The 17,239-nt window shown below is 42.6% G+C and overlaps 1 protein-coding gene across 1 annotated transcript in view; it reads left to right on the top strand.

Moving 5' to 3' along the window:
* The window catches only part of LOC146817419 (uncharacterized), a 57,583-nt gene that overhangs the window by 3,079 nt on the left and 37,265 nt on the right, over positions 1 to 17,239 (top strand). The window contains exon 3 of the mRNA XM_085609640.1: positions 14,684 to 14,765. Within this exon, the coding sequence (XP_085465766.1) occupies positions 14,684 to 14,765 (82 nt within the window). The remainder of the gene's footprint in view (positions 1 to 14,683; positions 14,766 to 17,239) is intronic.

The following is a 17,239-nucleotide window of genomic DNA, read 5'->3' on the forward strand; positions in this document are numbered from 1 at the left end:
TTTGTGTGCTGCGTACTTAAAAATGTAGCAGCAGATAGTATCGTAGCAGTGACGGAACGTCACAGTGTGCAGAGAGGGAGTAATTACAATAGCGAGCTTCAATGTAAGATTCAGGCTCGGAGCTCCAGGTCTTCTCGATCACGCATGGTTGCGATGCCCATTAGTTACGAACATCAGTAATAGGATAGTTTTTCTAAGTTGTCCGTGATGTATTATTTGAGTTCTGAACTGTATGCACAAAAGTGATCAAATGTAATTTATAAATTTGTTTAAATAAGTCACGGAAAAGTAGATGTACAGTCTCATGATCTGTGTAATGTTGTTTTTTTTCCTCATTTTTTGTATGTTTTCTGGTGTTTAATTTTTATGCTGTAATGTTTTTGTGATTATATATTTTGATGATACTTGTAAGTATATGTTTTGATTAAACAGGGTGGTTGGGTGTATGAATTTTGTAACACACTTTGGGACGAAACAATCTTTTGTATATGACAAAAAATTGAAAGGCAAGATTCAATGCAAAAATAAGTGTAATCACTATTATTAAATACAGTGCTCATTAGTACTATGTGTGTTGAGTAATTACCGGTTTCGGCATTCTGTAGGGTGATAATTTATGGTAGCCCAGCCATACTGATTTAAGGAGCCATCCCCACTGGTGTGTACAGTATTTAGGATATGGGCATGAAGCTGTGCAAAAAATGTGCATTTATTTTTCTATTTCTTTACTTTTGAAGCAATCGCAGCACCCACGCGTTAGCTTAAGAGGTTCAAAGCTAAAGCGCAGGTGCCTTCATTGTAACAAAAGTAAATAAATAGAAAAAAACTTGCAGCTGCCATTTTTTTAATTTCTTCGCTTTTCAAGCAATCGCGGCACCTGCGCTTTATTTCAAGATGTTTGAAGCTAAGGTGTGAGTGCCTTCGATTGATTTGTAATGCAATAGCTTTTGCATTACTAAAAGTTTGAGCTATTGGCGCTGCATTATTATTAGCAACGCCAATAGCTCAAACTTTCACTAATGCGAGACCTATTGCATTGCAAATGCTTGCTCTTGTTGAAAGGAAGGGAGCCATGCACTGCTGCTGTGCCAGCATGGATGGAAAGAACCACGGGGTAGACAATTGATAGGTGGGCGCTCAGAGAAAGAATGGAAGAGTATCAGGGTCAGGATGCTCACCGATACAATGAGGGATTAGGAAAAAATATTCTTTGAAGGTCATTGAGTGAGAGCAGGTGTTGGGGGGTTTATCAAGAAAGATTGCTCAAATGGTCTAATCCCCAGAAATTGTGTGAAAGTAAAGGCGGTCTGGTGCATTTGGAAGATTGAACGTGGCGGAACACAAGGAAGTTGACACAGTGTCATACCATAGAACTAGATGTGTGGAAAGAGAAGGATAAATCGATTAGAGAAAAAACAGTGGAGGGTGGGGCACAGGAGGAGGAGAGGGAGGTTCGGATGAGGAGAAGACCATGGAAGTTGGAAGACTATGTGCAATTGAATGAAGTTGATCATTGCTGTGGGTACAATAATCTTGATGTTAATTTTCCTTCTCTGTATTCACTGCAATTATTATGTACATTATAAGTACTGTTTCCCATTATGCCAATTATGCTTGTACGCATACATATAGTTTGTGTAATTATAACTAAGCATTGTTTTTTCATGATGCTCGATGTATTGTTATTCATATGCTGGCACATGCATCAAGCCTAAATCTACTCGCAAAAATTGTGAATCGGTAAAATAGAACGTTACCGACCGCAAAACAACGATTCGCAATGCAGCATCCAAAATACTGAAAATGCAAGAAATTTGCTAAAAACCCAACCGCAAAATTAGCGAGAAGCAACATTGTGAATCCTTAATAGCGACACATACAACAGCATCCACAAATAGCGATTAGCAATTAAAGAATCGCAACGCATTGAAAATCTCACATAGCAAATTTAATGAAAATCGCTATTAGCAAGTGCAGAATAAGGGGAATCACAATCAGGTGGTAAAGTTAAAAAAAAAAATTCGCACGGGTGCCACTAATCTGAAACCCTTTAAAAATGACTCAGGAGACCCATGAAGCCTTTAACAATGGCAGCCCTCTACGTGCTGGCAAGGAGGATGAGGATCAATGCAGCAGTCCAGCACAGAAGGAGGATACAGGAAAGGATTTTCCGAGTGCGCAGAACATTGCTGGGCCAAAATGAGGATGAAATCTACGATAAGTACAGGCTGAACCGTGCAATGATCATGCACCTAATTGCAGAATTGGAACCCCTATTACAGCACATGCACACAACAAGGAGCTACAGAGGGGAAATAAACCAGATCGCCCTCCACTCAATAATCAGCTTAAATACAAAAAGACCTGGTCTGTGAAGGTGCCTCTCTTCAGGCTGAAATAATCTATATATAAGTAGAGGTAGGGACACAATAGTTTTATTACCATATACGCCTCTTTTTTCATTAATGAGATAGTAACCTCCTACTTTATACCTTCAATTTTTTTTTAAATATATATTTTCTTTTCTTTTACAATTGGAAGTCCCCGTATTTTATTACCCCTGACCAATCTACAAGGGGAATAGTGTGAAAGGTGCAACAGATTTAATCATCACAATCAAAAAAATGCAGCTCGTGCTCCGTGAGTCCCCGGGCGATTGATATAACAGTTGAGTGTCAATCCACCGAGAGGACTCACAGGTGGAGTCTCTGGTGTGACCTATGGAAAAGAGCTGGTACGAAGGACTTTAGCTCGATTAGGATTGACAGAAAGGTTGAGTGTCAATCCACCGAGAGGACTCACAGGTGGAGTCTCTGGTGTGACCTGTGGAAAAGAGCTGGTACGAAGGACTTTAGCTCGATTAGGAACAGTTGTGTGTCAATCCACCGAGAGGACTCACAGGTGGAGTCTCTGGTGTGACCTATGGAAAAGAGCTGGGGAAAAATATTTTGTGCTTGTTACCATCACTTTTGTGATGCTAACCCAGTGCAAAATGTTTGAGAATATACCCCTATGTCTTAAATTACCACTTTCGGTGCTCTTTTGTGTGATACCGCCAATGTCCTTAGGTTGTGCAATAAAAGGGTTGCGAATCACGCCCATATTTGAACTTCATTTACACTTCCTACAACTATGAGAAAAAGGCCCTTTATGTACATACCACTCATTATAACGTTCGAGAGGCAGATAAAAACCCTACGAGTTTTCACAATGCAAAGATGGGTTGCAATAAACTCCAGCGGTCAGAATATGAATTGATTTTATAGCTCAGAGTTAAGAAATGTGACTTTTGCATATAATTAGTTTTGTTTATTTTCAGCTCGTGTGGTCGTTGTCACTCTGACACGAGGTAGCGTGTCTTTCAGCAAGAGGACGCGTGTTTGCAAGCACTGTTTATCCAGATGATTCAATAAAGTTTACATCTTAAATTGAAAGGGACACTTAAACCTTTGGAAACTCGCGCAGTCCCCCTGGAAACACAAAATGAATCAGTGAGCAGCTGTTAAGGTAAATATTATACTGTAAATGTCGCTTCTGCTGGTTTAAGTAAGGAATAGTTCTGAAAGCTATTGATGGATTTTCGCCAAAGCATCTCACTCCTACATAATGTTTAATTTGTGTCTGCAAAACAGGTGTTCTAAACTTGTTTTTGAGGTGCATTAAACGCACGGCAAGGAGGCTTGATAAACAACTTAATTCTGAAAAACATTTGCTGCACTGATCGCGCGCCGCATCTTTCCTCCTACGCACGTGCCTCTTAGGTAAACACACTGCCTTGGGGTTTGTAAGTCGAAGGGAAAAATGCAGGTTTAGGGAGATTTTAACTTTTTTCTCACAATTTGAGGTATGGACTTAGAGGGTTCCATTGACAAGCTAGATACACATTTTACATAGGAGAACCATTTCATCTGTTTGCAAACTGGAGGAGCCGAGAGAGACAAGCTGTCTCCACCCAAATTCACAGATGTTGGGTTTCGATGTTGCCCATTTACACATAAGTACCGTGTGATCCCTTTTCTACTGCAGAACTTCTTCATCACTATTTCCTCTTTACTCCAGCCATTGTTTGCACCGTTTTTTATTATGAGTTTTTTTTTATCATTTACTCTTTCCACCACACATTCTTTATGTCCCTTGAAACCATCCCTAATTCCAATTATGTATTTAATTTAAGAACTGCATTTTATTTTTACTGCACTACGTTCTAGGACATAGGTTACTCTTATCTGGAGCTGGGTCACATCAGGTGCCTTGAAATAAAACAGTGAGCAAGCAAGAGCTTTCAGAGATGGAAAGAAACTAAGTAGTGTTAACTTTGTTTTTTCAAAAATAAATGCATAATTACACAAAATGTAACAATATTTGTTTGCAGTACATACAGGTGGTGTCCACGAGATGCTCCACCTTGTGAATTGTGAGAGCTTTTCGAAATGGATTTTCTTGCAGCTGTTTGACTCTACTTAATTCTTATTGGTTTATTCTGTTGGAACTGTGTAGAACTGTATTAAATGCATGGGATCCGTTTTTCAGAACCCATTAAAAGTACACTCTTTTGAATGTTTGAGAGAACCCTTTCTTACTGGCCTTAGGAGGCAAATCCAAGCCGGATTGCTCTCTCATTATATAGTTGCTGGCCTGAACTTTACTGAGTTCTTTGATTAATTCTGTACTCCAACTTAGCTTTGCACTCAGATTTATTGACTAATTAATTTTGACTATAAATCCTGATCCCCACATGACTTATAATCTGAACACAAACCTTTTAAGGTTTAAACCTTCCCCGTCTAACATACCTGAAGGACCAAATGGGTTAGACATGTCTCAATTAAAATTGTCATTTAGGGTGCTTTAAAAAGAAACTGATCCAGCAGGAACACTAAAACCTGTTAAAAGTATAAGCACTTCTCCTCGTTTATCACACTATATCACTTCCCTTCACACAGTCTCCCAGTTAAGAGTCCATTCAGAGGATTTCAAACTCCACTTTAAAGCAGCCACTGCCGCCCCCCATAAGCTCATCAGATACACGAAGAAGAAAGCACTCCAGGACAGAATATCCACCCACTCACACAACAGCAAGGAACTTTTCGGCATCATCAAAGAGTTTCCCAACCAAACCCAACAGTAAGACAACTGACATCCTCCCTCCCAGGACCTCTGCGACAGACTCAGCTCCTTCTTTCATCACAAAATCAAGACCATCTACAACAACTTAGAAGACGACAACCTACATGCGGAACCTACACCCACCATCCCCCGACACCACGCAGCCAACACTTGACAGCTGGACCGCTCTCACTATAAAAGACACACTGAAGACTATGAATTCAACCCACTCTGGGGCCCCCACGGACCCCTGCCCCCACCGCATCTACCACAGAGCCGCTGACATCATCAATCCCGAGCTTCGACGAATTATCAACTGCTCCTTCGAGACCACTTCCTTCCCCGACGACTGGAAACATGCGGAGCTCAACACTCTCCTGAAAAAACCTTTGGCCGACCCACCCACCTCAAAAACTTCAGACCCATCTCCCTACTGGCAAAAGTCATTGAAAAAGCCATCAACAGCCAGCTCGTTGCCTTCATAGAAGGAAACCACATCCTCAACACCTCCCATTATGGCTTCAGGAATAACCCCAGCACCGAAACGACCCTTCTGGCCGATGCAGATGACATCCGCTCCCTACTCGACAGAGGAGAGACTGCAGCCCTCATCCTCCTGGACCTCTCCGCAGCCTTCGACACAGTCTCTCACGGCACCGCACCCTAGCCTGCAGGCTTCATGGTGCAGGAATACGGAACAAGGCCTTCAACTGGAACCGTAGAACTCAGCGGGTCAGACTCCCACACTTCCTATCGGATCCCACACCGACCACCTGCGGAGTTCCCCAAGGATCCTCCATCAGCCCCACCTTGTTCAACGTCTACATGGCCCACCCGCATCCATCGTCAGATCCATTGGACTCAACATTATATCCTACGCGGACGACACCCAACTCATCCTTTCCCTATCCAATGAACCCAACATCTCCAAATACAATTTTGGAAGAAGAACAGCTGCCTACAACTAAACACGGACAAAACCGGGGTACTCATCATGGGCCCACACCCCGATGCCTGGAATGACACCTGGTGGCCCCCTGATCTTGGGAACCCACCCTCCCCCACTGCCCACACACGCAACCTCAGTCATCCTGGACTCCAAACTCAAAATGGACCCCCAAATCAACGCTGTCTCTTCCTCCTGTTTCCACACCCTCAGACTCCTCCAAAAGACCTTCAACTGGATCCCCCTCGAACACAGGAAAGCCGTCGCCCATGCCCTCATCAGCCGCAGAGTGGACTACGGCAACGCTCTCTATGCCGGAATCAATAAGAACCTCACCGACAAACTCCAGAACATCCAAAACTCCTTGGCCAGACTAGTCCTCAACCTACAGCGCCACTGCCACATCACCCAACACCTGCGGACACTACATTGGCTCCCCGTCTAGGAGAGAATCACCTTCAAGTTTCTCACCCACTCCCACATAGCCCTCCACAACACCAGACCTGCCTACCTGAACCATCGCCTCTCGTTCCACGTACCCCAAAGATCCCTCCACTCAGCCCAGCCCTCCCTTGCTACGGTGCCGCGCATCAAGAAAACCAGAACAGGAGGTCGCTCCTTCTGCTTCCTCACGGCCAAAGCATGGAACACCCTCCCTCTCCACCTCCGACAGACGCCAACACTCACCAAGTTCACTAAGGACCCCAAGACCTGGCTCTTCGACGGATAGCCGTGAACATCCGGGAACTGCACCATCCCCTCTCCCCCGGCGCCTTGAGACCCTCTCAGGTGAGTAGTTGTGCTTCACAAACCCATGATTGATTGAGCTGGAAATATATGCACAAAGAGGATTTTCAGCTAGTGTGTTGAGTCTCTGGGATTTGAAAACCTCCCCAGGACGCTGGTGGCAGCCTCAGAAGCGTTTTTTTGTGGGTAGGAGGGGTAGCAGGGCCTCAGGTTGTACTCAGCACAAAAAACTCTACCCCCCTCCCTTTCCTCTCACAGAGTGAATCATTTAGAGAAGTTAGTAGTCTTTAAAGGCGACATGGTTTAAGGATCATATCTAGGAACCTTTGTAAGTGGTATGGCTCATTTTACTCTGTTATTTATAGAAAGACAAAGAGGTGGACTCTTGGTTGTCTAAACTAAATTTATGTCTAGAATTTTGAAAAAGGGTGCTACACTATAGTAGTGTGTTGACATAACTCATATTACAAAAATGCCAAAGTAACAGGTAAAAGAACCTGATTATAGTGGGCACTGTTCGCAGGAACATACTGTTCAAGATTTAAAACATAATATACAGTTTAACGCACAATAAAATAAACCATCATTTTTCTTGTTGAAATATTGTAATTGATCAAACCGTTGCAAATGATATAATTCTTCTGAACATGACCGTTCAATTGGAACAATGTTTCAATTCAGAAGTATTAGGATAACAAAAATAAATGTTTGATTTACATCATCAAAAAACATAATATGCACAATGCATGCTGTTGTCTCTTCAAGAGTTCTACATTTATATTGCAGATACCAGCAAAAACAATGTATGGCTGTTATGAAGCCCAATGCATTTCGGGACTCGCAGGTCCCTTCCTCAGGGGCAGTATTCTGTGGACAAGAAAGTATAAAATATTGTTTGTAATAAAAGATAATAGCGACAGTCCCTTGCCCAGCGGAAAGAAGTTTGAAAAATAGTAAGGTGGTAAATGAAAGAGTACTGTGTGTATATTAATATGTTAGCACCATCTAATAGGTGAATAATATGCCGATGGTAGGAACATAAGTAAACGTGACTGTAGTGATTGGATAGAAAAACCGGTAAAAATGTTAAAGACTGCTATGCGTGATGGAAAAGAGGCTATAGAACAATTAAATCATACCTGGCGAATGTTTATTTGCCACGTATCTGTAAAAACCTTGGTTTCTGAGTGCCTGGAACAGTATGTTTGGTTGTGTAAGGCAATAATGTCCTCGCACGCTAAATACAATGCAGAAATGCAATGGATGCGTTAACAAGACTCAGTCGAAATAACCGGTTTAAAAAAACGTAATCCTCAACTAAACTAAAAAAGAAAACGCGTGGTGCAATGGCGACTTGCCATGTGTATATGTCTCTCAGAAGTGTTACCGGATCTATGAACACTGTTCCAAAGTGTGTCACGGATGCTAAGCAGGCCGGAATCTAAACAAAGGGGGAATAAACGCAACGTAAGACCGGGCTCCCAAGATGTGTGACTCGAAAAACTTTCAATGCTTGGAGGAAACACAGTACCTTAATTTGAATAGATGCTTCGGAACGAAGTTTCCATCAATAGCGGTAATCAGTGTGGGCGGAAATGACCCATAGCATTATAACGTGATGCGTCCATACATGAGAAATAGAAATGGGACTGCGTGTATGTTGCCCGATACTAAGTGTATACTATGGTAACAGTTATTGAAAATTCTGAACCGTTAGTAAAAATCCATATGGGTAATGATTATAAGAAAAAATCAGTAATCGAGTGCACCGCATTTCCTAGAAAAACTGGATAAATGAAATGCTGGAAACTAAGTGTATTATGGGTCTTGTGGTTCAAAGCTGATGATAAAATCCACTAACTGGCAATGTGCTCAATAAAGATTACAAAAGTATGTCTGTGTGAGCTAGACCCAACTGCTATTGTTTGAAGCGCTAAAGGATATTCGAATACCGATTGATCTCAGAGGTGCTCAAAAATATACGGTAGTGATGATGTTAACTAACGGCAAAGAATAGTAAGATGGTGCTGGATCATAGTGATAATAATACTCATCTGGTTTAGCAAAAAGTACTGAAAGTAATCCAGAAAAAATGTGTGTGTAGTGGATAGAAAGGAACAGAATGGAACAGACTGTATAAAGAAAAGACAGAGGGATATAGGGAAAAAAGAGACATAGAAAAACTTGCTAGCAAAACAATCTGTAACAAAATACCATGCAGCTCAAATAACTATCTAATTACAGGTAACAACTCATATCAATTCTGTCATTCAGACCCACAGGGGATAGTGCTTGTAAAAAATCTATCCAGTAAATGCCTCTCTGTAGTAATTTTTGGTTGTTGTCTACTCCCTCTTTCTTGTGAATTACCTCCACAATCTGTGCTCTTAATTGTGATATATTATGATGTGCTTCTAACCAATGTGTGGCTACACTTGAGGTGGTGTTATGGGTACGTATTGTACTTTTATGTTCAGTTAAACGGGTTTTGAGTTTACGTTCAGTTTTGCCTATATATGCTTTCCCGCATGGACATTTCAAACAATATATTATATTTGTAGTGTTGCAGTCTGAAGTGTGTCTCGATTTGATTCTTGCGCCAGAGACCGGATGAGTTAGTATATCACCGCAAGTGATGTTATTACAATGCCTACAGTTACGGAACTTGTTTTTCCCTTTAAAAATTTGCGTTGTTGCAGGTCTCTCTGATTTTTTTATTAAATCCTGAAGGTTCTTGCCTCTAGTATAAGCAAATGTGGGTTTAGTTGTAAAAATCCCATTGAATTTGGATGTATGATGTTACAACGCGAGTGTTTACAACGCGTGCCGTTACATCGCATTCGTTACAACGAACGGATGTAACCACGCTATGCCATTACAACGCAAGTCTTTACCTCGACTTGCACTAGATGGCGTGCTAACATTAGAAAAGTGTAATTTACTATTCCAACTCCAGTCCACTTAACAGTAGGGAAGGTGTTGGGATAGTAAACTACACTATTTGTAATGTTAGCACGCCATCTAGCGCAAGTCGATGTAAAGACTTGCGTTGTAATGGCATAGCGTGGTTACATCGCGTTCGTTGTAACGAATGCGATGTAACGGCACGCGTTGTACTAACCGCATTATAAGGGTTGTTCCCCATCAGATTCATTTTGGAGAAGATCCCAATGTTTGTTAATGATAGTCATTTTACTCTGTCACGTGATTTCACACACATGGACTAGAGTTCAATGCTTGTCAGATTCATAAATAGGGCCTTCCTTTACAAAACATGCTACTGAAAGTTACAAGCAAGATATTTATATAAAAGTTTACATAAAACCCTTATCCTGGGCCATTATGAATAATACATGTGATGTGAAGTGAAAAAGGTTACTGTCCACATATTTAGCAGAATGGGTATGTCTTGTGTTTTTCCCTAAAAATGATATGATTTTCTTTTTTTTTTTTCATTTCTAGAGCTAATGCATTATATTTTGAGGGGCCAAGAACACTGATACATCGACCATATGATCTAGCTCTTATAAACCATTACATGATCGGAAACAGAACATAGGAGTCAAGAGTGACTAAGCATAATTGCAATATTCTGAAGGAGGTTTTGCTCAGCTCAATAAATAACCTTATGAACCACGCAGCTCACTTTGACAAGGTACATGTACAACCTAAATTAGACAAATTAATTCAAATTATTAACAATCACTGTTTGATTTGTTATTCATACGCCTTGCAGGATCCACACATACTTCTTTACGAAAAACTATAGGCAGCATTACCAACTCACTCAATCAATCAATCAATCAATCAATCATTTAAGCCATTCACATGCATAATCTTCATTAACAGCATGAATTAAAAAAAGTAGCACAAATCCCACAAAATCCTCACAAATACACTTCATAATTTCCCAGAACCATATTCTGTTCATTCTGTCAACTCTGCTGGTGGTTTTTACAACATCTTTCATCAGCCTAGTCTCTCCCCTTCGACATCCGATCCAAGTTGCAAGTGGAGGATCAGTAGGTTTCATTAAAAAGAATGAAAAAATAGTGGCTACAAGACGATAGGCTCTAGTTGGAGAAGCAATTATCTTAAAGTAGCTAAGCCCCCCTCACAATGATTGTTTGTGGCACAGTTTGCATGTGCATAAGTAATTTTTTGTAATGCTTTCGAACATTTCTGGCCAGGCAAATATATACTTTACACTTTGTATACTTTAGCTAATTAGCAATTACAATTTGGAGCATAGCTTCAGAACCTCATATTACTCACATTCAGGTATATTTTCAGCACACTAAAGTGGGCTATTTGTGGTGATTAGGGTCTGTGGCACATCTTGTCCCAATATTTATAGTCACAATTTGATAACTCTGTTACATTGAATGGAAACATGTTGCCACATCCTAAGAAAAGTGGATAGTCTGGATTTTTAACTTTGTGTATGACGAATTTGTTGTTATCCCATGGTCAGATAACTCCATATTGTTTTTCTATTTTAAGTATTCATATCCTGATTTCCAGACTCACCCATTTTCTAATATAGGACTAGATAAGCGCCTATTTTCAATAATTAATGCCAAATGTCTAAGTGCCTCATTAATGATGTTTAGCCCAAGGGCAGCACCGCAGGCCGTCCTGCCGTGCTGCCCTACGGCAAAAGAAAAGGTCAGGAATGCACCGAATCTATGAGATACGGCTCATACCTGTCCTTTTCCCCTGCGCTGGCGCACAATGGGCCTCTGTGCGCCAGCGCAGGCACCTATGCACCATGCTGCAAGGGTGCCTGCGTTGCGGGCATGATTATTTTTGTGCAGGAAGGAAAACCTTCCTGCACACAAACAATCACAAGAGGCTTTTTTCCTCTTTCTATGTGTGCTGCAGAATGCAGTAATTGTAATTGTAATTGTAATTGTAGATAAACTTATAAGGCGCACAGCTACCCACATGGGGTCTCCCGGCGCCACCAAAAAGAGGCTAGCTTAAGCAATAAATGTCTACTGCGCGAAGAGCCAAGATTTCAGGCCCCTACGGAACTGTGTAAAAATGGATTGACATTTTAGGGATACGGGCAGGGAGTTCCAAAGCTTAGGGGCCATATGTGAAAAGGAGCGGCCTCCCATTCGCGCCAGCTTAAATCTGGGGATCACGTAATTGCCCTGGGAGGCAGATCTAAGCGCACGCGAAGGGACGTAAGGATGGACCCGAGAACGCAGGTACAGAGGTGCCGAACCATGTTTGACTTTAAACATGACGCAAAGAGCCTTGAATTTAATACGGCTCTCTATGCGCAGCCAATGTAAGTCCCGCAAACAGGGAGTGATAGGAGATCTCTTCGGGACCTTACAAAGGAGCCGAGCGGCAGAATTCTGCACCAGCTGGAGCTTCTTACGTACCTCTTGTGTGCAACCCAGATATAGGACATTGCCATAATCAAGGCGAGAGGTTACAAGAGCCTGAACCACGGTGCGTCTTGTTGGAACGGGAAGAAGCCAAAGAATTTTTCGAAGCCACCTTAAGATGGTAAAACAGGTGGCTGAAATGCTGACAGCCTGTTGGCGCATTGACAAGGAATCATCCAGCAAAAAGCCCAGGTTGCGTACCTGCGTAACCGGTTGAGGTATCGGACCCATTGCCAGGTGCCAATGCTTCGGGCCCCAAAGATGTTTATCTTTGCCCAGTATGACTAACTCAGTTTTATCACCATTGAGTTTTAACAGGTTAGCCTGCATCCACCCAGCCACACGGCCAAGTGCCTCCTGGAGTGTAGATGAGGAACATTCCTTATTAGAGGAGAGAGGAAAGATAATCTGCGTGTCATCAGCATAAGAGTAAAGAAATAATCCCGCCTTCTCCACTATGGAGGCCAGGGGTCGTACATAGATGTTAAAAAGCATAGGACTTAATGTAGACCCCTGAGGAACCCCATAAGCAGTTGTACGAATGGAGGAGGAGCAGCTTGATGAACAAACCTGAAATGAACGCTGACTCAGGAATGAGGCTAGCCAGGCCAAAGCAGGCCCAACCACCCCAGCCTTATTTAATGCGGTGATGAGAATAGAGTGTGACACCGTGTCAAAGGCTGCGCTCAAGTCAAGTAGTATCAGTGCCATAGTTTCACCTTGATCCAGATGACTACGCAGCGTCTCAGTAACCCCCAGTAAGGCAGTTTCCGTGGAAAAATTCGCACGGAAGCCTGACTGAGAGGAATGCAGATAACCTGTTGCCTCTATGTGTGCCGTTAAATGAGTATTAACATGCTTCTCCAAAATGTTTGAGAACATGGGTAAAAGGGAGATAGGCCGAAAGTTGGCAAAAATTTTGGGGTCCGCCCCAGGTTTTTTCAAAAGGGGAATCACCATGGCCCTCTTCCAGTCAGTGGGAACAGTAGACTCCCGAAGAGAGGCATTAAGCAGTTCTTGAATCACCAAAAGGGGGGCTGGTGCAAGCTGTCCCAGAATAGTAGGAGGCATGGGATCTAAAGGGGAGCCAGATTTCACCTTAGAAAGACACAGACGAAGGGACTCTTGGTCTAGTAATGGCCATTCAGAAATCACTTCCTTGGGAGAAGGGCTCTCCCCATATGTAATGGGAGAAGGCTCATTTCCAGATAGTGGTGTATTAACTGCCAAGGAATTATGGATGGTTTCGACTTTAGTAATAAAGAAGTCAGCGATCTCATCACATTGAGATTCATCCAGTATTGGGGGGGCTGGAGAAGTATCTGCCCCTGCCAACTTTTTTATCATAGAAAAAAGAGCTTTAGGGCGATTGGTGGCCTTAGAGATGGATTCAGCGATGAAAGTCCCTTTCGTCTTCCTACAGGCTGAATGATAATTTTTTTAAGCTGCCCTATAAATTAATTTACTCTCTCCTGAGTAGGTTTTCCTCCAACACCTTTCCAGGTGTTTGCACTTAACCTTCATTATTTTGAGATCCTGCGTAAACCATGGAGCAGGAGGCAAATGTACGTGGGGACGGTTGGTGCACAGAGGAAGATGCCACTCAATTGTAGAAGATAGCCAGTGTGACACCTCTAGGTTCAAAGAGGATAAAGGGCCAAATGTATCTGGGCATAAAGATGTTAGATCAGCATTGAATTTTTCCAAGTTCAGTTTCGACCAAGCTCTAAATTTAGTAGCATTGGGGGGAGGGGCTGGAGGAACGCCACTAACTGATATAAACCTAAATTGAACGGCAAAATGATCAGACCAGATAAGGGGGAGGGGTGAAGTACTACAATCCAGCGAGATATTAGATAAAACTGGATCAAGTAGATGTCCTGCCTGGTGGGTAGGTCCCTGATTGCATAATACTAGATTAATTGCCGCACAGTCGGCAAGGAACGTTTTACTCAATTTGTCATTGGTGTCTTCTAAATGAAGATTAAAATCACCCAGAATAACAAAGTTAGCCGCCTTCAGAACATAAGGAGCAATCAGCTCTGAAAAAGAGGAAAGCCACTGAGTGGGTTTATCTGGGGGACGATAGAGGAGAATCCCTGACATGGTAATATGGGGTGAAAGTGCAAGTTTAAACAGCCCCGCTTCACAATCTGGAAATGGCAAGGCTTCTATCCGGCATGTGTAGGTGTCTTTAAATACAATTGCAATCCCGCCACCTCTCCCCGAACTGCGATCTATTCTCAATATAACATAGCCCGGCGGAAGAGCACTGGCCACATCTGCACAGGAACTGGCATGAAGCCAAGTTTCTGTGAGAAATAAAGCGTCCGGGAGAGCGGTGCTTAGGAGATCGAATATATGTTCCTTGTGTTTTGGGAGAGACCAACAGTTGATGCTCCAAAAATTAAAAGTGGTGCTTACTGACCCCCGTGACTCTTTTGCTATAGAGGGTACAACTTGTGTTATGTCTCTCTTATAGTTAAATGAAAAATCACAACCTGAGCAGCTGGTCAGAGGTCCAACTGACAAGTCACACGGCATGCCAATGCATTCCTTACCCCGTAAGTTGTACAATTCCTCAGCAGAGTATATGAGGCGTACACTGCCATCCCCCTTATCAGAGACATAGTTTCCGGCCGCTGGGCGCTCAAGGGCGCGGACGGGCGCAGACGGGCTTGCCTCTGGCGCGCCTCCGGCGCGCCATCGGCGCGCGCGCTGCGCGCTAGCATCAGGTGAAATTAATAGCAGCCGGTGGAGCAGGGGGCGTGGCCTAGTGTGGAAGCAACCCACCAACCACCTTCACGAATTAGGAGCGAGTGATTGTGGGCGTCTTCCCAACACGGCACCGGTAACAACAAATGTTTCCCACCTATTCCCCTACAGCCTCACACAACAAGCGTTTCTACAAGCCAGTTAAAAGGAAATGAGGAGCAAAGTTCCTCTGTTAAAAATGTTTTAAGTGCGAGTATGAGGACAAGATGCTTGGCTCAACGGCAGCGGCAGCGCAAGAGATCACAATAGACCCATAGAACACATAGAAAAAGGGAAAACGAGGAGAAAAAATATATTTCTCTTCTTTCTGCCTCCCTTATGCCTACCCTGGGGAGGCGCAAGCATTTGGTGCTGCCTCAGAGTTACAATTTCTTGTAAATCTGGGACTGTGTCAAAAACCATGGATGTTGCTGTGAACGCCTTCAGCAACACCCATTGCACTCCCCTTTAACGCTGAAAACTGCCTTAAAGGAATAGTATTTACCAGGCAGCATTAAGCCAAAGAAAGTGATTTAGTGCTGCCTCGTAAATAAAGAGCAGGATCCTATGCAACGGAACGTCCCAAAAAGGGACGTTCCGGCAGTGCAAGGAGCCTCATAAATGAGGCGCTAAGTGCTTTATTTTATGCTTCTCCAAATAGTTTGCCACATAATGGAATTCTGAATTCTTGGTTAGTAGCTGCACTGGACCTAATTGCCCCCATGGAAGGTCACTTTTTCCCACGTAAGATATTTTCTGTACCCTGGTATTCAGCAGTATTGTCTGCAACTAAACAGTAATGCAAGCTGCTTGAAACACTGGTTCAAGAATATCATACTAAGGCCAAATTAAATACATGGCCACTCTGAAGCGCTGTAAAATCAGATTAGGAAGAGTAGATCTGAGTTCTACGCCTCTTGTATCCTCTTTAGTAGCAATGAGCCTCAGGAAATGTTAGAGAATCCTCTGCTCCAGTAGAGGTTCATCAGCCTATGCCTCTAACTCTTTCCTTGTTTGAATCTCTGTCATCCTTCTAAAAAGTGAAAACTCTGAACATTTATTAATCCTTTTTATCCTCCTTTTCCATGCGCATGAGAGTGCAATACCATGTAATGAATCTGCTCAGATCCTATCTACAGTCATTCCTATGGTAGCAGAGAAATTCATCAAGATCATGAATGCTATCAAACCTGGCTCACCATATGACGCCTGTCCTGTACACATTTTTTATCTGATCACAATTAGTGTGGCCCCAGTAAGCAGTAGCCCGGTGACTTCATCTTGATTGGAAAGTTGATTTTATTATTCCACTACTCAAGATGCTATCCCTGGACTTCAAAGTATTAAGTAATTATCCGATCTTGTTGCTACCTTTCTGCTCCAAGATGGCCAAAAGTGTTGCCAACCTGCTTCCCTGAGAATTTGTTATGAACCGTTTTGCTAAATTCTGCCCAAGCTGGTTTCTGTCCTAATCATGGAATGAAAGTAGCTCTTGCAACTCCTCAGCATAAAAACAGAATGCAATTAAACTAGGGCACAGTTGTGGCTGTTATCCTCTATACCACTCTGCAGCCTTTTTTTACTGTGTCACCCTACACTGGTGGGAAGACTCTGGATCTTGGATTGAAGGAGAGACGCTGCTCTGTATTAGATTGCTTTTAACAGGGTATTGTTAGACAGCATTCATGCCCTTTCTAGGTCTGGTGCAGCCCAATGCTTTGTGGAACTCCTCAAGGTTCTCCCCAATCCCTACATGTTCCAATATTTATGTGAGAACCACTTACTGCTATTATTAGTAGCAAAAAGGGGGCACCTCCTGTTTAAACTTCCACATCATGCTCCCATTGCCAGATATTTTCATATCCCCCAATGGCGTTGTATGCATAAATGCATTGTTCGTAAATCCCTGCATTGTTTTAAAGTCTTGTGCAGAAAATGACCCCAATTAATTTGCCAACTGCTGCACAGACATGCCTTCTTCATCAGCCTATCTCTGCGAGGGCATGGAATTCCCTGCTTCTTGCCTTAAGGTGTTTATCCAGTTATTTAGCTTTCAGCAATAACTGAAAACATGGATATTAAGCTATTACTGACATTGCATGGTGGGCTCAGATATTGCTGGCTACTTGCCCCAGAGGACATTTGTGGTAATCTACCTTAATATGGCCCTACCAAAAATAATGTATCTCCCACTCTCTGAGCAACAGAATCAAACCCTGTTATATTGGCTTTTCAACATATTAAAAAAATGCTGCTTAAGATTGTCAGGTAACAGAATCTGTAA

This window comes from Triturus cristatus, chromosome 6, assembly GCF_964204655.1.
Source record: "Triturus cristatus chromosome 6, aTriCri1.1, whole genome shotgun sequence".
NCBI classification, from domain to species: domain Eukaryota; kingdom Metazoa; phylum Chordata; class Amphibia; order Caudata; family Salamandridae; genus Triturus; species Triturus cristatus.